This window comes from Protomyctophum bolini, assembly GCF_963924005.1.
Source record: "Protomyctophum bolini genome assembly, chromosome: 18".
Taxonomy (NCBI): Eukaryota; Metazoa; Chordata; class Actinopteri; order Myctophiformes; family Myctophidae; genus Protomyctophum; species Protomyctophum bolini.
Window position 1 is genome coordinate 25,438,173 of NC_137879.1, and position 25,691 is coordinate 25,463,863.

The 25,691-nt window shown below is 41.4% G+C and overlaps 1 protein-coding gene across 2 annotated transcripts in view; it reads right to left on the reverse strand.

Moving 5' to 3' along the window:
* The window catches only part of LOC308332956 (zinc finger protein 385B-like), a 96,469-nt gene that overhangs the window by 11,560 nt on the left and 59,218 nt on the right, over window positions 1–25,691 (reverse strand). For both annotated transcript variants that reach the window (XM_080789101.1, XM_080789102.1), the window contains 2 exons: window positions 4,584–4,750; window positions 3,461–3,568 (listed from right to left, as the gene is read on the reverse strand). In XM_080789101.1, coding sequence (XP_080645227.1) covers window positions 3,461–3,568; window positions 4,584–4,750 — 275 coding nt within the window. The remainder of the gene's footprint in view (window positions 1–3,460; window positions 3,569–4,583; window positions 4,751–25,691) is intronic.

Consider the following 25,691-nt stretch of genomic DNA (forward strand, 5'->3'; position numbering starts at 1 on the left):
TTATGAATTTAGTGGGCAAAAACGTAACCTATATTAAATTGTTTATAGGATCAATATAAGTAAATTAATATATCATAACCCTTCCACATGAGGCCTAGTAGCTTTTTCATATTTTCTATTTTTTTCATATTTTCCTATATGCATAATTTGCATATTTAAATGTACAATTTCAGAAAATGTGTAAAATCATCAATGTGTAAATCATTGTCTAAGTGAAAGTAATCAACATGGGGAAGTTTCATCGTGATAATTATTAATTACATTTTTACCTATTCACCTGTATCATGTATAGGCCTACTGTAGGTGAAAATTACAAAATGTGTGATAAATATGAAAAAGCTATCATATATAAATTGACTTACCGGTATATTGACCCTATAAACAATTTAATATAGGTATGGTTTTGCACACTCAATTCAAAATGAACGTTCCAATTTTGGAGCTTTGGCTCATGGACTAAGAACCTAAAAGAACTGAACCGTCAGTGTCCTTTCCAGAGATTACAATTCCGGCAGCTAGTCTGGTGGTGGCGCCCCCTGCTGGGAGCGGTACCTGCCTGCAACCTGGCATTCCAACTCACCGGACACAGCGCTCTCAGCTCAGCTGCAGTACACAGAGGAGAGGAGAATGGCAGTTAATGTTAAACAGTGGTGGAATAAGTGCTAATAAGTGCATGTACTTGCACTGTAGCCTACAATTTTGAGGTACTTTTACTGTGGTGGAGTATTTCCAATTTTCAATACGTTTACTTCTACTCCACTACATAATGAGAAAAATATTGTACTTTTACTCCTAACACAATTATATGAAAACTTTAGTTACTAGTTACTTTGTAGATTTGGATTGTTACAAAACACAAAATAGCCGATCTACAAGTAGATCTTCTATTTTCAAAAGGTTTGAACTTGAAATTTAGATGCCAATACTTTTGTACTTTCACTCAAGTACTTTGACTTGTAACAGAGCACATCTACATTGCAGTATTGATACTTCTACTTAAGTAAAAGATTTGAGTAATTTTTCCACCACTGATTAAATGAAAATGTATTTACCCCATCCCTGAGGAAAACCGGGTATGAGCATAGTTAAAAAATCTTAATAACTCAGGTCTAAAATGTGACAAAATGTACATTCTACAACGGTTTTATGTGCAACTTACAGACGACACAGAGTCGTGTACAAAAAGTCTACAATATTTGCGAGCACACAGTTAGTGTGTCAAGAGAAAGAGACATGGTGACACAGAGAGAAGGGCATTTAGGCTGATACATCTGGTTAGTGACGGGCCTTGTCTCCTGTTTAGCAGTTCACAGAAATGAAAGAGTCATTGTTATTCCATCAAGTTTATCCAAACAATATAAATGTAAATAGGTTTAAACCAAGGGAGGGAGATTAATGAAAATGAATCAGCAGGAGGAGATAAGGAGGAAAAACCAACAGGGCAAACTAGCTTCTGCTCAGAATCCAGCAGTTAGATGGAAAAGTAGAGGCTGTGAGAAATCACTTTGCTGGACTGAGAGATTTGTCTGGTTTTCTTTACTACATGGGTCTTCAACCACGGCGCTGGGACGCCTAGGGGGTCCCCAGGGTTACTAGAGGGGGGCCACCAAACCTTTGTGACTTCATTAACCAGTAGCATCTCTATTCTGGGGTGGGCCGTATGCCGAAAATAGCAGATCTAGATCGACTATTTTGGGCAAAGAGTTTTGTTGTAGAGGGGGAAAAAGAGCAGACCAAGTACAGAGCCAAAGGTCAAAATTACGTAAGTAAACATAGTAAGTATTGAGGGTTTAGTTGTTACATGTCTTAAAATACATGTTAAATATACACAGCACTGATGATAGTGCTGTCAAACAAGCAATTTATGAAATCTGTGAAAAGTTTGAATCTACAACACAATGCTATACAATATCTAGTGGCGGTCCCAGCTTCATCTCTCTCTCTCTCAGCTAAGGGGTCCTTCGCCTGAAAGAAATGTTGAACACCCCTGCTTTACTAAGTCGATGCTGGTCGATGCAGGACTCGTACTTCAGTGATGCTCTCCAAAGTTTTCTTTACGAGAAAGTTTTCCCAAAGATTGTCTTATACGGGGAAAAAATCACAGTATTAGTAATAGTAGGTAGTACTTGTAATTCATTAATTTCCACCCCTGACATTTACTACACGTTGTGTGTTTGTTTTTGACCCTATATGCACATTATTGCCAATAACATGTGTTCATACCTATGATTGTGTATAGTTTACCATTTATCACAATTAACTGCTTATTGACCTGCATTGACCTCTAGATATGTGTCAAAGTGTACCCTGTGTGAGTCCTGTATTGTAGACAGTAAAATCCTCAGTGGTAATTCATCCATGTGCAGTCTTGGATGATACATGAAGGCAGTCTTTCATGTTACGATAGTGCAGTGCTTTGTTGCAAAAACCTTTGAAGTCTTTATTGGCTTTGGACATTAGATCAGTAAATTCCAGATGGCTAAGTCTCCGTTCTACAACCCTGCTGGTGTGTGTGAAGGTGTGTGTGAGTGTGTGTGTTATGTGGGTGTGCTATTTTACTATTTAATGAAGCAGTAAGTTGACTCCTAATTGTGGCCATGTGGCATGTTAGAACAGTCAACCGTGTGCGCTCACACGCGCGTGCACACACACACACACACACACACACACACACACACACGTTTTAGGACAGCAAGTTTATAAATGACACTTTTTTAACCCTAACGCCAAAGTTATACATAGTTGTGCAATGTGCACTGAAAAAAGAACCAATCTTCAAGCGCTTGCCAGGTAGATTGTCTATGTTCAGTGTGTGACACTGGCCCACAACTATCTATATATAAATCAGGTATAAGCCCCAACCCCTAATAGGGTTAGGCGTTGGCTCCCTGAACCCAGACACATTATTTATAATTGATGCTCGGAATTTGGGTCAGACTCGGTCATGTTGTTCACTTTGAAAATATGAAGTGTAAAGTGTAAAAATAAATAGAAACAATACTAACTAACAACGGCCTGCAGTGTGTTAATTGGATTTGCGAAGAGAAGTCAAGTGTGACAAGCTTTCAGATGTATTTTCACAGTGGTAATGAATGATGAGGAGGTCAATCTAAAATTGTGAAAGATTACAATTATCGAAGACTAACAGTTGAGTCCATATTATGAAGATGAATAGTCAATGCTGACAATCATCAATAGTAAGACTGATATTTCGATGATATGATGTCAGTCTTAGGATGCCAGGTTTGGACAAAAACAAATGAGGCTCGAAACGCACTCTACCTTAATGCCTAATTCTATAGTTGTGGGGACACTTGGTCCTCACTCACTCACACACACACACTCACACTCACACTCACACACACACACACACACACACACACACACACACACACACACACACACACACACACACACACACACACACACACACACACACGGGTCAGGCAGAATGGCTTACAGTAGAGTTAAAGCGAAGGTGACAGATGTTACAGGAGATGATGGGTTTCTTCTTGGGTGGAGAGACACCAAATGTGTGGTTGATCACCGCCTTCTGCACCGGGTCCATCTGATGGACACAGACACAGACACACACATACACACACACACACACACACACACACACACACACACACACGATCAAACAGCGACATCAAAGCAGAGTGATTAGTACACTTCCGTCTTGTATACATGTTTCATGTTACACACTCATGCAGGGGCTTGTCTTGTTCGTCCTAATCAGTTTTGATCAAAAGCATCACTGACAATTCTAGGACGCATCGTGCAAATGTTGTTACGCAAATGTTGTTACTCTTCTAGCAGCTGATGTTTTTCATTGGGATCAACCCACATACCCTTCATGCAAATTGCTCTGTGTTAACATCAAAGAGACAATATGGCAGAGCGGACGGCGAACGCACGTTTCCAACAAATGTCATGTCATATGACTCATCCTGTTCTCTCATAATCATAATAAGATCTTGACAATTAATTACACACAGGATCGAAATATTGTCATGTTAATTTGACGGAACAGCAAGTCTAGTGTGCAGGTTATTCTCTCTCTGTGAGGTAAAATGTGGACCCAAGCTCAGTTGCGCAGCATAGATCAAGTTTGTATCAACTAAATTGCCCAAAACTGCTGTAATCATAGACATAAGTGCTCTACTCTGTTTTGCTGGAGGACTATGGATACAGGGATCTGTATTGGCGTATAAGACGATTCCACAGTGCACAGAAGCACTAAGGAGGCTTCTGTCTTGATTACTCTCTCTTCTAAGTTTTACACAGAAGCACAGCGTGAATAGTAAAATGCTGGTTTAAATCAAGTTCAAGGGACACAAAAAGCTCTATCTAAGCTGTTTGGCACTTTTAACCCATTATAACCTGGAAATTAAAAAAAATGCGTTGGCTATTAAAAGTTAGCAGATATACAAGCTCACGGCACGTCACTTCGTGTTTCTCTGCGAGCTTGTACATCTGCTATTTTTGAAAGTGTGTGAACTGGTGCTGATTTAGAAGGCATTAGTAAAATCGGCCTCAGGTCTTCATTTGTTCTCATGCGTGTGCGGGTGCGTGCTTACCATGTTGAAGTTGGGGAAGAGGCTGAGGGGCGAGGATCCGTTGACCCTCAGGGGGAGGAAGTGTTTAAGGCCCAGGTGAGGCGGTGTGGTCTGGGGATGGAGACGCCGTCCTCCTGGGACAGACAGGGAGGCCAGCAGGGGCCGGCCGGCAACCTGGGAGAGTGAACCTACACACCACCAACACACACACAGCAACAGAGAGAGTGAACCTACACTCCACCAACACACACAGCAACAGAGAGAGTGAACCTACACACCACCAACACACACAGCAACAGAGAGTGAACCTACACTCCACCAACACACACAGCAACAGAGAGAGTGAACCTACACACCACCAACACACACAGCAACAGAGAGAGTGAACCTACACACCACCAACACACACAGCAACAGAGAGAGTGAACCTACACTCCACCAACACACACAGCAACAGAGAGTGAACCTACACACCACCAACACACACAGCAACAGAGAGAGTGAACCTACACTCCACCAACACACACAGCAACAGAGAGTGAACCTACACACCAACACACACAGCAACAGAGAGTGAACCTACACTCCACCAACACACACAGCAACAGAGAGAGTGAACCTACACACTCCACCAACACACACAGCAACAGAGAGTGAAACTACACTCCACCAACACACACAACAATAGAGAGAGTGAACCTACACACCACCAACACACACAGCAACAGAGAGTGAACCTACACTCCACCAACACACACAGCAACAGAGAGTGAACCTACACTCCACCAACACACACAGCAAAAGAGAGAGAACCTACAGTACGAGCCCTGGACACACGGACCCCCCAGGGACCCCCACACGGTAACTGTCATTTCTCGACCATTTTGGATGTTTCTGGATGTTCCGGTGACCCCCCGGGGACCCCCACACAGTACACAGCAATACAGTATATAACAATACATGTATAGTTGCACCACTCAGTTCACACAGGTGTGATTTTATTATTATATTGAGCAGTCTGCTGCTCCCTTCCTCTAATCCAAAAACTGTAGATGTGAAGTCTTGTTTGGTATGTACAGTATGGCAAATTGGGCATAATAAATCTTCTAGTTTTGAAAGTCTCCGTCCACACAACATGTCTGGATGTTACTTCTATTGTGCTTTCATTTCATTTCATGCCATTTCATTTCTGTGGGAAGAAGTGCTTTCAGAGAGAAGGTACTTAAAGACGGCTAGACAGCCTTGACACAGAGTGAACATCGCAGCACTGACATAAAAATGCATTATACTGCAAGCATGCTACAGTAGATAAACATACTGGAGAAACTGCTTTATACTGTATGCTACTAGCCTGGCTAATAAGCCAGACCGAATCAGCCGTTGGCAAAAGAAAATTGCCTGCCGGCGGATTAGTCTGGCTTATTAGCCAGGCTAGTATAATACATCTATGACACTCAAAGTGGGTTCCGGGGACCCCCAGGGGTCCTTGAGGGCGTTTAAAAAAATGTAAAAAAATAGAAGATGTAGGCCTACTGCTATTTTTAATAGCCAATGCTAAAATCTAAAATGCAATACCATAATATAGAAATACTAGTAGAGTAAAAGGTAAGTACAGTAAAAGGCCTGCATTCAACTGACATTTTACTTGAGATAAAAATAAATAAATAAAAAAGTAAAGTAAAAGTAGTCATTATGAATGGGCGATTTCAGAATAACTTACAAAATTAGTTGAAATTAGCCGATGCAATGCATTGCACTGTCAGAGTTGTGAGCTTGTAGATCAGCACTGTTTGAATAGACTTAAGTGGATAATGTATACGTTTTGTAATAATGAACTGAATCTAGAAGTAACTATAGTAAGTTTTCAAATAATTGTAGTGGAGTAAATAGTACAATATTTGCTTCAGAGATGTAGTAGTGGAGTATAAAGTATTGGAAGTAAAGTGAAAGTACCCCATATTGGACTTGTACTAAATCAGTAAATGTACTTTCCACCTACTGTAAATCAAAGTGCTGCAGAGTTTATGGTGGTAATTCCCTACAAGGTCTCTGTCTCTCTATGGGCTGTTTTGTTCCACATCCCATTACTGTGTTGTCACCTGCCCAAATATACCAACCTAAGAAGGACAACGTTTAAAAGTTTTAAATGACTCCATTGTCCTCTGGCCTTGTTGTCGCCCATAAAACAAGGGCAGGATCTGGTTCAGGTCTCAAAACCCCAAGCATGGAAGCAAGAGTGCAGCTCTATGATTACCTGGGGCCAGCGTACGTTCCATTTGTAAAAAATAAAACGTCTACTATATGTCATACAAACAAGTCAAAATAGCAGATCTTTAAGGACACAGCCGCATTGCATGGCGACGAGTTGTGAGCTTGTAGATGGATTATTCTTCTTTAACATGACAAATGTAAATGCTAAATACAAAAACTACGCCATTCACAATGTGTGTTACGTTGTGCGTTACGCGATGAAGCACACAACGATGTGTGTTTCACTGGGTGACAAAGTGTGGTATCCAAAGACAGATAGCAAAGGAAAGCAAATTAGACAAATGGATTCTCTCGGGACGCTGTGGGCACTGGCGGCGTGGCCTCTCCTCCTCATCAGTGCTCATACCCGAGGCGGGGTTGGCGAAAGGGCCTTTCTGTGTGGAGTTTGCATGTTCTCCCCGTGTCCCCTGGGGTAGGTACCCTCACAAAAAACATGCAGTAATCCTGGTCTCTAAACTGCCTTCCTCTGGCCAGCCTGATGGAGGGGAAAGGAACTGGTTGGAATAACGTGTTCCTTCTTCCACGCGCTACTTCCAACCAGGGAAACTCCCCCCTGTCAGGCGTAAAGGAGCGACTTCATGCATGAAGGAATTAAGCATGAGTTCAAGTCCGTTGCTTTCCCCAGGTTGGCGGAGGGTGTGTAGAGCCCAGGATCACATTAGATAATTGACATGGGTTACAAAATCGTGGGATAAAAATTATATAAAAAAAAAAAGACAAATGGATTCTCTGACAAGGCACAATTTTCACATTATGCTCCAGTGCGTTGCAATGCCATGCATTGAGCTTATACCTGTTGTAGATCTGACATTTTAAAGTAATCTTGAAAGAAATGTACAATACAACACAAATCTTGTATGGGTCCCTCCCTGGCAAATACTATATTTTCCAAATACATATTATTTTGGGGTCCTCAACATGAAATCTTTTGAGAACTGATCAAGACATCCTAGAAACAGAAAATATCCTGAAATAGATGAAGTGACCACTATGACTATCACTGTCATTGTCATTGAGAAAGGATGACACCAAAAGCTTCTAAAAGAGGAATGAATGCCCATGGTGCAATACAGATACTGATGCACTTCCGTTCAAATGTGCCAAATACACAATGCCGGGTACATTGAGTACCTTTATGAATTAGACTAAAAGCACTTAAACGTTCCAAGTGTCAGGATATTAGTATGGTTAAACAGCCACTTAAATTAGAGTAGAGTAGAATAATTCAATAATCATTACGTGGGTTTATAATCCTGATATTTCAATTCGTCTTCAGCAAATCATGGCACTCTTTAAGGGAAAATTTATTCCGTTCCTATGCCTCTAAAAATGTGGAACACCCTACCAACAGCCATTAAGAAATGTGAATCCCTAGCCTCCTTCAAAACCGCTCTCAAAGAGCAATTATGGGCGGGTGCAATTCGAATTTGGCCCCTGTAAAGTGTCTACACCCCTCTCTCCAGAGAGAGGGTGAGCCATGCAGTGTGTTCTTCAGAGAGAGGGTGAGCCATGCAGTGTGTTCTTCAGAGAGAGGGTGAGCCATGCAGTGTGTTCTTCAGAGAGAGGGTGAGCCATGCAGTGTGTTCTTCAGAGAGAGGGTGAGCCATGCAGTGTGTTCTTCAGAGAGAGAGGGTGAGCCATGCAGTGTGTTCTTCAGAGAGAGGGTGAGCCATGCAGTGTGTTCTTCAGAGAGAGGGTGAGCCATGCAGTGTGTTCTTCAGAGAGAGGGTGAGCCAGGCAGTGTGTTCTTCAGAGAGAGGGTGAGCCAGGCAGTGTGTTCTTCAGAGAGAGGGTGAGCCAGGCAGTGTGTTCTTCAGAGAGAGGGTGAGCCATGCAGTGTGTTCTTCAGAGAGAGGGTGAGCCATGCAGTGTGTTCTTCAGAGAGAGGGTGAGCCATGCAGTGTGTTCTTCAGAGAGAGGGTGAGCCAGGCAGTGTGTTCTTCAGAGAGAGGGTGAGCCATGCAGTGTGTTCTTCAGAGAGGGTGAGCCATGCAGTGTGTTCTTCAGAGAGAGGGTGAGCCATGCAGTGTGTTCTTCAGAGAGAGGGTGAGACAGGCAGTGTGTTCTTCAGAGAGAGGGTGAGCCATGCAGTGTGTTCTTCAGAGAGAGGGTGAGCCATGCAGTGTGTTCTTCAGAGAGAGGGTGAGCCATGCAGTGTGTTCTTCAGAGAGAGGGTGAGCCATGCAGTGTGTTCTTCAGAGAGAGGGTGAGCCATGCAGTGTGTTCTTCAGAGAGAGAGGGTGAGCCATGCAGTGTGTTCTCCAGAGAGAGGGTGAGCCATGCAGTGTGTTCTTCAGAGAGAGGGTGAGCCATGCAGTGTGTTCTTCCCCTCCAGTGGAGGAGATGTGTTGAATGTGTCTGTCAGGCTTTTGGGGAGATCGACTCCGTATTCCTCACAAATCTGAAATTGATCTCATTAATCCCATGGGCACTTAGTCGTAAAACACAGCGGGTGAGATCTTTAATGTACTGCATTTGGCTCTGCAGGAGCAGTCTATCACACACACACACACACACACACACACACACACACACACACACACACACACACACACACACACACACACACACACACACACACACACACACACACACACACACACACACACACACACACACACACACACACACACACACACACACACACACACACACACACACACACACACACACACACACACACACACACACACACACACACTCATTTTGATATTAAAACAATTACTAAGCTATAAATCACAAGATGTAGATTCACTAGAAGTACTTTTGATGCCATATTAACCCATTCTTACCAGACCACACTTTGAGAACCACTATACTACATCAATAGGGAACAGCGTTAGTGGACTCACTTTGAATTTGCCCTACATGTCAACAGTGTGAGTACAATGGCACACATTAAAAATGAAACTATTCCATCTCCCAGTGAAGGCAGATAGCAGTGGTGGAAGGTACATTTACTCAAATACTGTACTCGAGTAACATTTTGAGGTAATTTTACTTTACTGGAGTATTTCCAATAGGCCTACTTTTATTTGAAAACATTAGTAACATTTGTATAATTTGATTATTATTACAAAACAAACATACACTAACAACTTCATTTCGGCCATTTGAAAATAGACGATCTGCTATTAGATTCGCATACATTTGAAAACGTGAAAATGGGACATTCTGCATAGTGAGTAGGCTACTTTTACTTTTGGTACTTCTAGTACATTTTGATGCCAATACTTTTGTACATTTTGAATTCTGGATTTTTACTTACGTAACAGAGTATTTCTACATTTTAGTATTGGTGCTTTTACCACCACTGGCAGATAGCATCTTCACACAGATGATGGGAGAGTTAAGAGGAGGTCACACCAGCAGGCAGGCCTACTCTCACAGCGACTAAACGGGAGAAAACAGATTACGAGCCGGAGAAATTCTAAACGCTTTGCGAGGGGAGGAAAAAAAAGATGAAAAACTGGTGGAGAGAGAAGGATAATCGCTATTATTTCCAGGATTAGTCGTTGGGTGACTCAACATGGCAGCAATCACAGAGGGGGATAAATGGCTTCTTTTGATGAAAACGGAAAAGAAAATCGGCAGAAACCTTGTATCTCCATTTTCTCCAGTTTATAAAAATGTCTTCTACATCCTGACAGTTTTCTGAAAAAGCTATGTTTCTATGTCAGTCGTTCTTCGATTTTTCAAAAATAGCAGACCTACAAGCTTGTAGATCTGCTATTTTTCAACAGCTAAAGCATAATAATACATTTGATTCGATCCACGGAACACAGGATTTTTTTCCATATCCTTAACAGTAACGGTTTTGGACATACAGTACGAGGTTTCCCCCCCGACATCGATGAAATAGGGAGGGAAGGAGGACTGACTGTCATAGCTGGAATCCAGAGCGACAGCCATTTCGTTGCTGTCAGGCAGAAACCTCTTATCTCCATAATCCAACTTTTGATGTTTTCTTCCCCGTAAATGAATGGCCTACTTGATCATACTACAGAGCGTCACACAAAAACATCAAAAGGAGCAGATCCACAAGCTCAAAACGTGGCGTGAAGAGTCACGTTTTGAGCTTGTCGATCTGCTATTTTTTGCTACTTTTGAATCTGAATCCTGAACATTGGACATGAGGTTTCCACCCGACGGAGACGATTTCTTCCTCTTCTAGCAGCTGATGCTTTTCATTGGGATCACCCCCCCCCCCCCCCAACAATATGGCAGAGTGGACTGACACGATTCTTCACACAACAATCGGCATCGTTGACTGAGCGGTTTCTTCATTTAGACGGCTGAGCCTTTGTTTGTGCAAAAACCGAAAGATTTGCTCTGTTAATTCCATCAAAATGTGAAGGGGACTGCTGGGTGGGTGGTGGGTGCGGGTGGAGGGACTGCCGGTTCTGGCTGGTATATTATATGGTGTGGGAGAGACACACTGTGAATGACAGAGTCTCTGCATGAGCTGCAAGTGTGATTTTTTTTCTCCTCCCCAGCAAAAAAGCATAAATGTAATGCAAATGAGAAAGTGAGGTGGTGGGCGCTTGTAGGGGTACAGATTAAAGTGCTGGAAGCAGCTAGCAGCATTAAAAAACAAATAAATAAATAAACACTTTTAACCTGGTGTCACTAAATACTGGAAACAGCCAAGCTACATCTTAGGTCCTCTTCATGCGCCACCACAAAGCATGCATATGTTATTTGATTAGTCTTTCTTTCTTTCTTGTTACAAGTGTGCATATAATATTTTATTGGCATTCTGCTCTGCTACATATTTCTCCCTGCCCGGCACAATTATACAACCATCATTAACCATTACGAGCAGGGAGATAGAAATACCTTATTGTTTTTATTTATTTATTTATTAATTATTGTTTTTGTCGTTAGTAAACAGAAATCAAATGAGAAGTCTGATCATCTGCGGTTTATTTAAATTAATACTATTGCAGGCTTTCAGTATAATTTTACTGATGTTCATATTGACCAATTTACTGTAGAAAAAATATTAACCCTTTTTCAGTGTTGGGGTATATAGGCTGGTATCACATGGGATTGGATTGAAATGTCCCATTCCTCGTTTTGGCCTTGGTGAACTGTTGAACATCAAAGTGGTTGCTTCATGACACCAGACACAACTAAAATAAATATTAATATTGGCCAGTGAGATGCTACTGTAATTACATGAGACTGTGTTTGGGTGATATAGGGTAGTCTTGGCTATTCCATTTTACTTTCATTTTATCCCTACAGGTTTCTCGGTACAGCTAATACAGGCCTTCATGGCTGTTTGAGCAGAGACTGAAGACTAAAGAATATTGGGATCACCCTTGAACAACCTGCCTGGGGATATAGGTAGCAAAGCAAAGCTTGTTTCATCTTTTGAAGCACTTCAAACCAATTTTTACAGACTAGACTTGGGAATCTTGGCTGGAGGAATTAAGACCTTTTTTTAGGCTTTAAAACTAACTGCTAAAGGAGAATTTCGGTTAAAATACTGAACGTTCAAAATAAGTATTTGCACTGTGGATTGTAGATAAAATAAACAATGTTTGAGATAATATTTGAAATAATGTGTGTTGTTACTTGTAGACTACTTCAAATGCACTTTGTTTAGGGTCTGTGATAAAAAAAAAATCTCATCCTTTAATACGCCACAGTTGAGAAGCAGGAGTTACCAACTATTTTTACACCCTGGTAACCACACACATTTTGCCTCTAGCTGACCTCTCAGCCAGGGGATATATGGCAGCTGCTGGTAATTAATTGATGTCATCAATTCTTGTTTTTATTCTTAAAGAACCTGAGATTTTATCCATTCTAGACCACGGACCCGCATTTTGGATGGGGACATGTTTTCTATAAGATTTGACAATCTAATAACAGACATTATACACGACAGCTTACAGGGGCACCACTGGCTTAGGAGGTAGAATGGCTGTCTTAGAATCAACATGCTCCTGATGAGCCTTGCCATGGTTTCCTCCACTGCTGGTGTGAAAGGGTGCATAATCTGCATATGTAATGCTGCTGCACAATATAAATCAATGTGGAAAAAGGCGTTATACCTACTGTATATATAGTCTACGGTAAATGCACCATAAGAAACAAAATCACACTGTATCCTATATCACATTTTTGTTGCAGAGAAGAGAGAATACAGAAACCTTGACAGAAGACATAGCTTAATTAAAGTTTCGCAAGTGGGAGATGTAGCGATGCAATGCGTTGAGCTTTTCCCCCCTGTATGTATTTATTTTTAAGCCATAACAGCCAAGGGCACTGGCTACTTGGGAGTCCTTGGGGGTACAGGCTTTCTTGGGAGTACACATCCCTAAAGACCTCACCTGTGCAGTACAGACGGAGCGGGTGGTGAAGAAAGCACAACAATGCCTCTACTTCCTGAGAAGACTCTAGAAAGCTGGTATGGGCCCCAAAGTCCTAAAAGCTTTCTACAGAGGCACCACAGAGAGCATTCTGAATGGCTGCTTCACGGCCTGGTATGGCAGCTGCATCGACCTCAACCGCAAAGCAATGCAGAGGGTTGTGCGAACAGCCGAACGCATCAGCGGATGTGATCTCCCCCCCATCGAAGCCCTTTACGACGATCGTTGTGTCAGCAAGGCTCGTGGAATTATGAAAGACCCAAGCCATCCCAACCGCAGACTGTTTGAGATGTTGCCGCATGGAAAACGTTTTCGCAGTCTTAAAGCCACTGGAAACAGACTGCAAAAAAGCTTCTTCCCCCGAACAATCAGATACATGAACGAACTGATAAGAACCAGAGCGAACCCCCCCCCCCTCCCTTCTTGCACTATCAGGCTGTAATTGCACCTTTTAAAACTACAATTGCTGTACGGAACATAACCTCAAATTGCACCTTCTTAAACTAAATTGTGTTGCATATATGGAACATAACCTACTGTTAAGCTGTTCACATAAAGTGCACATATGTTACTATTTTATTTTACTTTTACTCTTTGAATGCTCTTTCTTCCACTCATTATTCTATCCCTCTGTTTGCTGTGCTTGCTGTGTTTTGTTGTTCGAATGTTATGCATTGTCTGTAAGGAAGCCAAACAAAAGTAAGTTTTACTCTTATGTACCTGTAGACGAGAAGATGTAACAATAAAGTACAACCTTGAACCTAGACATACTATTGGTCCGACTGTCATTATACCGACAACCTACTGTACCTCAACCTAACCCTAACCTAACCCTAACCGCAAGCACGGGAGCAGCGCATGTTCCACCGCATTTCGACAGCATGACCGGCCGTTGTTTCTGCATGTCGGTCCATTGCTGTGTCGGATAAGCGTGCGCGTACCCCGTCCTTGGCATGGTAAAGTTTGGGAACCCCTGCCGTAATCAAATGGGCAGGATTAAGCACAGCACAAATTCTAAACTGACAAAGGGAATGGGAAAAAAGGTACCACCCCTTGTGCTTGCTAATCCTGCAAAATCTAAAATCTAAAAAATAATCTAAAATAAAATGTTTTGCACACCAACCCAGGGGAGAAGAGCATTAGTCACAACACAGAGGTGGTGCACCGTGCTTTTGCAACAAAAAAAACTGACAACAAGGAAGAGAACCGCTGCTTGGTGACTGGTGAGAAGCTCTGGAAGAGGTGCCAGTATACACACTCGCGTGCACGCGCACACACACACACACACACACACACACACACACACACACACACACACACACACACACACACACACACACACACACACACACACACACACACACACACACACACACACACACACACACACACACACACACACACACACACACACACACACACACACACACACACACACACACACACACACACACACACACACACACACACAGCTGCTCAGTGGCTCGTTTCTACCATGACTTAAAGGGGAACATCAATTATCATGCTCCAGCTCTCAACGCACGGAATGCATTAGAAAGTGTTCTGTCGGTTTTTCAAATGACCAACTCACAACAGAACAATGTGATTCATGTTAAATGCTGGCAACGTTCTAGTGTAGAGCAGAGGTAAGCCGTGCAGTCTTAAAAATAAATCATGTTATATTGCGTAAGTCAATTTCTGTCAGAACTGGCAACCAGAGGGTGATTTCTTTCCTATCTACCGGCTGTCTGTCTGTCTGTCTAAAATGGGAGTGCCAGAGGCCTTGTGACAATTTCTACCTGTGGGGAAACAGCCAGCCCAGTTCAGGCTCCCTGAGGTAATCTGTCCTAGTTTCAGGCAGAGCGCAGTGGGTCCATTTTCACCACGGGCTCCAAAAACATCCATTGAAATGAAAAATGTTCAAGGTGAAAACTGGCACTGGTGTCCTCTGGTGATAGGGAAAAAAAGAAATAAGAACGGGCATGCTGTCAGAGGTTGCCGTCTTGGCTCCTGTAAGCCTTGCCTTGTGACTGCTGAATTTGTTTTCTCCCAACACGACCAGTAGGCTCTGCTTGGTGATAGCTGGCGATAGCAGGTGATGGTCGAAAAGTGGGCGGAGGAACATCGGCTGAAAAGATAAAATAATTCATCTTTTGGGCAACGTCGCCCAGCGATAGTGGGCGATTGGGTGATAGCCAATGAAATTCAAGCAACGCTCGCCGTTGGTCTCCCAATGTTAAAACGCACTGTAAGGTTCTGTTTTCCCCTGGGGGATGTTGCAGTAGAATAGATGTACAATATATCTTTCTGCTCTGCTCATAAATGGTTGTCTTCTAATGTGCTAAGCAGGGAGTAATGTATAGCAATGCCTGAACGACAAGGTCAAGTATAATATTCACAACCATTTATAAAACATTTCTCAAGCTATTAATGTTCTGAATCTAGTTGTGAGTTATCTGACTGAAAGAACATAATGAACGACCAAGGCATCTCCAAGTTAAATATTTTAAAAAGAAGTTACAAAATATGTGTGGACTTCCTCTGCCTACTGGCACTGTGCACAAAACCGTCACCATTGATGGGTCCAGCGGTTTGCAGCTGGTCCCTTCAGGCACCGCACCGGCCGCCGTAAAACAAAAAACACCCATAAAAGTCCTTCTTGTCGAGCAGCAATGTGAAAGTACAGCAGCCAGTTATATGAAAGGAACCGAGATGCAGCAGCGTAAGCAGTTTGAGCCAGCTAAAATAGAACAGACTATACATCTAAACGCAGTGCATGTGCAAAGAGCATTGGTGGGCAAAGTACTCAACCCCAGTGCTTGAGTCAAAACACTCCTGGTCAAATATTACTCAAGCAACTAAATGTGAATGTTGCCCTGTCAAGCTCTGACTTAGGAGGTACATTCTTGATGTACGTATAAATGTAGTGGAGGAGGAGTATATCTTAGTTCTTACTACAGTACTCAAGTAAATACTTGGTGTGTCCGCCGCTGGCAATGAGTCACCTCATTATCTTTCCATTTTAAGCAGTATGTCAAGAGCACACAACTGGAATTAACAGGCCATTAAGTGTGAGAGGACAACATCCTCTCGATTATTAGCTTTTTCCCATTTTTGTCTACACTCTAAAGCTTAACCAACGAACCAAACAGCAGCCATTTGGGTCGGATTAGGAGCTGGCTTAGTTTAGTAGTTAACAGAAATAATGTTTTATACCAAAAACAATGGAGTGTTGGGTTCATCCAGAGGACTTAAACAGGACTGCATATTCATGGAGCTTAATTATCATCCCTGCCGGGTGGAAACCTTGTATGTCCAAAAAAGGACATGCAGTCGTGATGAAGTTGGTGCACTAATTTACAAAACAAAACAAAACAAAACCCTTTTTTTAAATAAATACTGTAGTAACAGACAGAATACAACTGATGCAACTTACCGCTAATCAATTCCATAACAATGTAACAATGCTACAGCTGCTCATTCAATATAGATCCATAACTTGCCATTCTAAAAGGCAATGTTATTATCAACGCCCGGTAGCCTATAAGGCCAGGCACAGCAATTGAATTTATTTTACACACATCATGAGAAATCACTCGGCCTCCAAAGTGCAGTGTTGCCAACTCTCCAGTGACGGAAGTAGCTAGTGGCTCCTCGAAAAGTAGCTAAAAGTCGCCAGGGGTGGGATATGCGCGCGCATAGCGCGCGCCGCCCCTAGCGACTTTTTGCGTCCCTAGCGACTTTTAGGCGCCCCTAGCAACGAAAATATGTAGCCAGCCCAGAAAAACATTTGTCATTTATGTGCACTTAGTTTGTATCATCTCTTCATTTGATAACACATCGTTTAAACTCATTGTAATATAAAAAAAACATACCTCAATTCAACTAATGTTTAGAACGCTATTTTGTTCCGATCCATACAGGAATTAGAAGGTTAATACTTTATGCATCCGAGTGTGTATTTTATTTTTACTAGCAGACTAAACTGAGCTGCCAGTGCTTCCTCCTTTCTTGCTCTGTCGAGCTCGAGGGGCGCGTTCGGAAATACCGCACCGGAGCGCACTCGCCTAGGCAGAGCAAGAAAGGAGGAAGCACTGGTAGACAGTCTGTGCAGTGTGCACATAACCGAGCCGAGGAAGCCACTGAGCCTGCTGTGACCTGTGAGCCAGACCAGACGCGCCGACCACTTTTAGTTTTGCCAATTTAGCGGATTTGAGGCTGAGAAAAAAAAATGATTTTATCTCTGGCGCATATCTGGCGCCTGTCAACACGATTTGTCCCCAATTCACCAGGGGAAAAAAGCTAGATTTCTCGCCAGAAGCTTTTCACTAATTCAGTCGCTAGGGGGGTCTGGAAAGAAGCTAAATATGACGACAAATCCGCTAAGTTGGCAACACTGCCAAAGTGTACACAAGCACTCCCAGGTGAGCGTTTTAACAAAACACTAATTTCAATGTTAATGTTTTTTTTGTATCTTTTGAAATAATAATTAAAGTAAAAGGAAAATTTTTAAAAAAGAGGGATATACTCGCGACCTATAGAAATGGGTCTGTGCATTGTTTGTGAACCCCTGGTTCCGAGATACAAGCTCCATGCTTGAGTTTTTGACACCAGCTTTACCATCACAGATACACAGCAGAAAATACAGTGCTGTATATCAAGGTCAATTTAATCTGCTTTGAGCAATAATTGTTGAGCGAAGCATCGCACTACATGTCTCAGTCTCACAACGTTCTAAGTCCCCGGACCCCACTTTGGGAATCAATGCTGTATGCAACTCACCAACAGTGTCACCACAGAAGGCGTCTGGGACCTTTCAACTTTTCCAGAAGTATGCGACAACCTCTGCGAAGGTCCTCTGTGACACATTGACGTCATTTTGACGTCACTTTAATCACGAGAAGCAATGTTCGACACTTGTGTTCGGCTATTTTCACTGTGTTCGGCTATTTTCTGTACTGACACTAAATAAACAAAAGAGGGTTTAAGTGGTTAATCAATTTATTATAATTTAAGTTGATATAGTCAATTAGAAAAAATATTAGTTGAAAATATATAAAATAAAAATAAAAATCAGCTTCAAGATGATTCGATAAATCAAACTTTGGACTGATCCTCTAGCCTTTCATAAGCCTCTTTACGCCTGAATCCAGCACAGTAAAAAAAACTGGCAGACCATCTGCAAGCAGCAAGATAAGCCTGAGCCCTATCACACTGCTTAGAGCTGCTCAACACATGAGCTACACACATTGATTTTTTTTCTTTAAGCCTGCGTTAATATCCACCCCTGTGTGGACTCTCCAGGTAGCAACTGGGTGGAAAGAATCTACGTGCATTTACTGAACTACTGTACTTACTGTAAGCACAATTTTGCACAAATGTACTTTTACTTCACTATATCTCGAAGGCAAACGTTGTAGATGTTGATTATTATTAGTAATAATAATAATAATCAAAATCTACAACATTTGCCTCTGCAGAGATTCATTACAAAACATGCATGAATCAAATAAACCCCATTTTATACTTCTAAAAATGGCTCGCAATGAGTCAAGATGTGATGCATTGTGAGCATATAGATGTTTACTTAACGGGATATTTCACTTTAAAACATGCTTGGGGTCATTTTAACATAACATCTACTCTGGCTTTTATATGAGCACAGTTTATGAGCACAGTTGTTGAGTTGCTTGATTCAGTATTTAGATATTTTATATGCATTTTAACAGCACGCCCCATTCCTATACGAACCCATTGTAAATTCAAACTCAATTAAACACCTGTCCTTGTTTCTGGCGACTGATATTGTCCTAATACGTGAGGGCCGGGGGCTGTGCTTTTCAATACATTTCATTGAAAAAGCTTCAAAATAGCTCACATATTGGACTTATTACCCCAAACATGTTTGAAAGTGAAATAAAATAATCTGAATACTGGTAGAAGCTTTCACAATACGAGTGCTTTTTTTCCGCTTGTCACCTGCCAAGTGTGTCTGAGTGCCTCTAAATCAGTGATGACAGACAGGAGAAACGCACATGTTTCTCTGATTAATGCAAGTAGTTCATAAAAGCAGTTCATTAAGAGGGCATAAGGTCAGACATGTGCGAAGCGACAAGCGAGGGTACTATTCAAATTCAACGGTGAATGACAACAGTGCTTTGAAGTTTGAATGATTTCAAGATCACACAGACAATTACCACAGTGCCACTGCAAACTCAATACATTTGAAGAAAGAGAAGAAATCACCATGCACACTCAATTACTAGATGTCAGCTGGATTTATTTGACCACCGGTTCGGGTCTCAGAAGCCGAATGAATCATCTGCTGCCATATAGTAACGCATGACTTTACTTGACACGCAATATATAAAGAATATAATAAATTAACATGAACCCAGTTCAAATGCTAATGTGGAACTAAAAGGGGCTACGTAAGCGCAAAAGGGAGACGTATACAGTAGATTGGATTCACAGCATGTGAAAGTACCAACAGCTTCCTAATGCAAGTGATGGCTGCTTACATAATCTGAAAAGTGTATTATATGAATTCTAATGGAGAGTCAACACTGCTTGTTTAAGGCCATGTTATATTTCCTTATAGCAGTGGTGGACATTAAATAAGTACATTTACTTGAGTACTGTACTGAAGTACATGTTTGTATTGTATTGTATTATTATACATTATTTGCTACATTTTAAATAGAAAAACTGTACTTTTGACTCCATTAAATTTCTAAGGGACTCTTGAGACCCAAACTTACACAAATATTATGAATTAACACTTACTGTGACTTACTGTTTTACTTTTGTAAAACAGTAAGTCACAGTAAGTTTTAGTCCTAGAATACTAGGACTAATCAAATCCAATGTTTTATATCGTCTCTGTTGTGTAGCAACTCAATATGTCCAAAAGGATTCAAATTCAAAAGTAGCAAAGGTATCAGATCAACAAGCTCAAAATGTGTGACTTGGCACCGTGTTTTGATCTTGTGGATCTGGTAGATGCTCGTGTGACACTGTAGTATGACCAAGTAAGTCGTTAATTTACGAAATAACACAAAAGAAAATGAATATGGAGATAAGAGGTTTCTACCCGACAACATGTTAGGATAGAGTGAATGTTTGTGTTAGTAATAATGTGTGCCGTCGGAGCGATGGTGCTTCGGAATCAAGAGCCGCAAGCTGCCATATATATAAACCCTAGCCTATAGGGCTGATATGGCTGCTGACAAATCAATGCAAGCTAAAGCCATTATCTTCCCTGCTAGGGGTTATAAGACAGCTGACCAATCAGCAGAGCTAAAGTGGCAAGGTGGGCTGAACTGCCATCGTAAGTGACCTCTCTGTGCTGTGTCGCTGTGGAGCTCAGCAAATTTACATGAACCAGTTGAACCCTTTAGTGTCCCTATTTTCACAACGCAATGTGTTGCGAGCTTGTAGATCTGCTATTTTCAGCCAAGAGATTTATGGCTCTATTTTCGTCACTGCCTATACCCCTTATCCCTAACCTTCTTTGCCTTTTTTACTATTTTGAAAAACATTTCACATTTTTCAACTAGCCGAACTACATCGACACGTTGTGAGCTTGTAGATCGGCTATTTGAACTATTTAAAAAAAATAATAATAATACGTTTAGGGATAAGGGGTATAGGCAGTCAGGAAAAATGTTCCCTTGGAGTAGATGGAAGCCTACAGCGTCACACAAAAGTAGCAGATTTGCAAGTTCAAATCGACACGTTTTTGAGCTTGAAGATCTTCTACTTTTGATACTTTTCAGGAAGTAACAGTTTTGGACATTATGAGGTCTCCACTCAAGTGGTTATGGAACTGACCATGTCAACCATGGACAAAACGATACGGTTTAAGTGGTTATGGAACTGACCATGTCAATCATGGACAAAACCTGGCTGCCAAACATGGCTGCTTTGAATAGTGTGGCAGAATCTAAGGAAGAAGTGTGGCAGAATTATCAGCAGCTAGGGGAGATATTGGAGTTTGTACGGGTGCAAAGGAACGAAAATAGAGCGGAAAACAGAGACCGTGTGAACTTTAGGCGACTCTACATTTATTTTTGTTAATTATGCAATTTAGTCAGTAAGGAATTCTACCATGATAGTCTCCAGACATGAAGTACTGTAACAAGATAACATATAAACTGGCATGAACTATATCCTTGTTGACAGTAATATTTAAGAAAACAAGTATTGTAGCTGCACAGGTTCAGCCAATTTTCTCTCCACCAAACCACCAGAGTTGCACTTTTTTCCGTCACGATGTACACTATGTAGAACAGTTTGAATAATTTCAGTTCTACCACTTTGAAACCAAATAAAACTATCAGAATGTCGATCAAAAAACAAGTGTCTATTCTGTTTACTGGCCATTGTCTGCCAGTCTGAAATCTCACCTCGTAGACCACCTCACCTCCTAGAACTCATCATTCCTTGTATGATATCCCTTCCTGTCACCTATTTTCTGTTTTGACAGAAAATAGTTTTGACAGACAGATAGTTATGTGAACAATATACCAACATGCATAGTACAGTATTTGTTATTTCAATAGACATTACGCAGTTGTTGTTTAGCCAGATGCTCGGTTTGATGATACCTGGTATCAGTTACTTAGTTTGAAGTACAAATTGTGTTAATTTAGTGACCATTTGCCTTGTCGTTTGTTGACTAGGGCTCAAATTGCTCTGCATCAGAGCTAAATGCCTAAATCGGAAATTCAAAACCTGAGTTGGCTCTGTATTATTTGGACAGCCTTTGTCCGTCTACACCAAATCCCTTTGCCAAAAATAGCCGAGAAGCTCACAGCATGTCGTGACTCGTGAGCTTGTATATCTGCTATTTGTGGCTGATATGCTCCTCCCAGAATATGCACACTGGGATTCAAGTATAATAGCAACTGATATTACTTCAACATTTAAAAGGGCAGTTTTTTGGGGCACACAGACAAGAGATAATTAATTCAGACAAATCCTACAGTTCCTCATCAAAGAACCTCACCAGCCCTCTGCTGTGAACTATAGCCTACTGATTGCATTAATAATACTGTAAGTAGTTGTTGTTGATGTCGACTGATTAAAATAGCAATCATTCTTGGTGGGTAAAAAATGGCAGCATGCCTGTGCACTGTGCAGGAGTCTAGGCGTCTATAATAGGATCTGTCCATCTGCCACCAGGCTCATAATTCTCGTGCTTGTCTATGTCTGTATCAAAACATACGTGCAACATAAGTCAGATTCTATCTTGAAGAAGGCTCTTAAACCCAATACGTTGTTGAGCGGAGTCCACTCAAGGGCTCCAGACCAGTGAGTTTTCTGTTGCTCTATATCAAATATCTTTGCTGAAAAATCAACAAGCTCACAACACGTCACGCTGCGGCACGTTGTGAGCTTGTCGATCTGCTATTTTCCGCAAAGGTTTTCCCAGAATGGCGCACTGAGTTTACATCAACGTTCGTTACATTTTTCGGACGAGTTCATTAACATTTTAGGGATAAATTGAAAATCTAAACCTAAAGCTTAATTTCCTATAGTACACAATCAGTACATTTATAACGCTGGGTCTGTCTCTAGTATAGCATATGTGTATACACACACAGCACACACGAACCAACGACTGACTTGGCCTTGACAAATCCACCCCCAGGTTGCATTTGGGTTTGCATGGATACATTTGCCCCCGTTTGGATATGTGATTCACTGTGAGTGTGAGCCTCTCTGTGTGCATCTGTGACTGTGAAGAGATGTGAAAGGCACTTCACCAAGTTGGAATTCATCTATGTCAATCTTTGTCTTTGAAAAAGGGTATTGTCTTTCATTTCATGTTTTATCAAGCATTACATAAGATCTCTAACATGCTTGCACACAGACATATCCCACTTAAAATGTCATGAATATTCCGTTTCACATGGGATGAGTGACAGTTGCCACATCATTGAGAGGACATTTCCACTGTATTATTTGAAGATGATTAGAAGGAGACAGTTTATTTATTTATTTTATCAAGCGTTACATAAGATGTCTAGCATCCTTGCACATGGACATATCCCACAACATGTCATAAATATCCCCTTTCATGAGATGAGTGACCTTTGCCTCATGTTTTTTTTCTTTCTTATTTTTTAAGAAATTGTGTTATTTTAAGACGATTAGAAAGAGACAGGAAAGAGATTATATTGTCGGGTGGAAACCTCGAATGTCATTATGGTTTAAAAAAATAATAATAAAAAAAGGAAAATAGTGAAAATAGCCTATCTACATGAGCTTGTGGGTCCGACCAACTCGACACCGGGCACTGCACCCCCTGTGGTGGGGCGGAACGCGTGTGTCGAATTTGAAGTCGGTGGGCGAACGGTTCTTGAACCCATGTATACGTGGAGTCTATGCAGTGTCAGAAGTGACACAGCTGTGTTTAGGCATGCCCATTGCCCAAATATGGAGTCTGGTCTCCGACCGACTCGACATCGGGCACTGCACTCCCTGTGGGGGACGCGTGTGTCGAATTTGAAGTCGGTGGGGCAAACGGTTCTCGAGTTACGTGGATTACAGACAGTACAGACACACACAGAGACTTGGTGCATTTATAGTTATATAGATAGTTATACACACGTTAAAAAGGTCTACATAGAATGTACACACACCCAAAGTCACATCCACATGTTAAAACTAGTACAATACGCTTCCATGGCAAAGAAGGCTACCCTTTATTTCCAGCTTCAACTCAGCTAATTCGCAAAGCAAACCAAGGCCAATACTAATGATAAAACATTTGTTCTTAATTATTTATTATTTGATTAAAGCCACCAAAGTAGCTTTATTTATGAATTTTGAAGAAATTCCACTTTGTGGACTGACTGAAGGCCAATTTCTTCTCTATGATTGCTGCCCGTTCCGTTGTTCATCGTCATGGCAACATCACAGTTTTTAAAGCCCAAACGTATGCTTCATCACACAACGGCGTTGTGCGTCGAAAATAACTGACCTACAAGCTTGCACTACAAGCAACACGTCGCAGGTTTGACATGTTTAATTCTAAGGTCAAATTAAATCTTGGCTTCTTGAGAGGGCAGCAGAGTGATCATGTAGCTTCTTTTTATTTACTATACATAATGCTAATGACTTGAAAACCTGACCTACGTTTTCTGAAAAACTTCAAATATTTATATGCCAGCGTCAAATATTTTGAATTTTTGAATACTGTACATACTCTACAGAACCCCAAGAGGGGTTCCCGTCCAGAAGGGTTATAAAACCAAAAGGGGTTCCCGCCGAGAATGGGTATAAATCTGTTCACTTAATTATATTAACAATCGGTGTGAGAATTGTACCTGTGTAAATGATATTGCCGACTGTCAATGCTCATATTTCCTGCCGTGTTATCACCAAAACTTTGTGTATGTGTGTGCGTGTGTGTGCGTGTAAAATGATATCTTTTTGTTTCACTGCAGGCAGCCTATTTGATCTCAAAAACATTCAACACTCAACCTGATTGAGTTCAGTTTGTGTGCTACATTATAACCATGGGTGCGTTAGACATTTGCGTAAACTGGATTCTAATTCACCGCAAACAGATGAGCAGTGCTCAAAATTATTCACTACGTGACCATCTCTTGTTTTGTTAGGCTGACGGATGTTTAATCTCAAATGGGTAATTTATGACACGTCTAAAATCCAAAAAGGCCTCCGCGAAAAATGTGTTTACTCTATACATTGAACGAATACCGACCACCAACTTAAGCACTGGAATACCCATCCAAAGAAGACAACGAGAGCAACTGCAAAAGGAATGTGAGCAACAATCTCTAATACAAAAAGTAATAGAATACAAAAACTAAAAGAACACCAGCAATCATACTTCAAGTCCTGTTAGGATATTTTATTGTCTGGCATTGGCAGCACTACAAAAGGAAGGCTCATGCCGAACCATGCAGTTTGTAGTGCTGCCGGTGCCAGACAGACAATAAAAATCATTTGGAGTGAGTGCCGGGAATATTTTTGTTTTAGTATAACGAGAGCCAAGGAGACAAAAGAGAGAACTTCACACCTCCATAAATAAATTGCTCGTTAATGTGGGACAGTTTAGCCTCTCTGAATAGAATGTAAATGACAGTATTTCACCTTTGAGACATTTTTCTTCTTTTATGTTTTTTACAGATACAATTCAATTATTCTAGGTATCGATATGCAAAATCTCATTTTGTAGCTATGATTCTCTATGTAAGTAAGTAGGTCAGAGAGGCTTATTATCGGTATCAAACTCATAAATCGCAGCATCTTTATTAAAGTATAGTCTGTTTGACAGATAACTAGTTTTTTAATTGAACTGAAGCCATAAGGGCTTATTGTCTCCACCAGGCCGAAGGCATGGGGAGAGAGTATGTTTTGCACTCCGTCCGTGTGTGTGAGTCCGTCCGTCCGTCCATCCGTCCGTCCGTCCGTGTGTGTGGGTCTCGTCTAAATTAGTGGA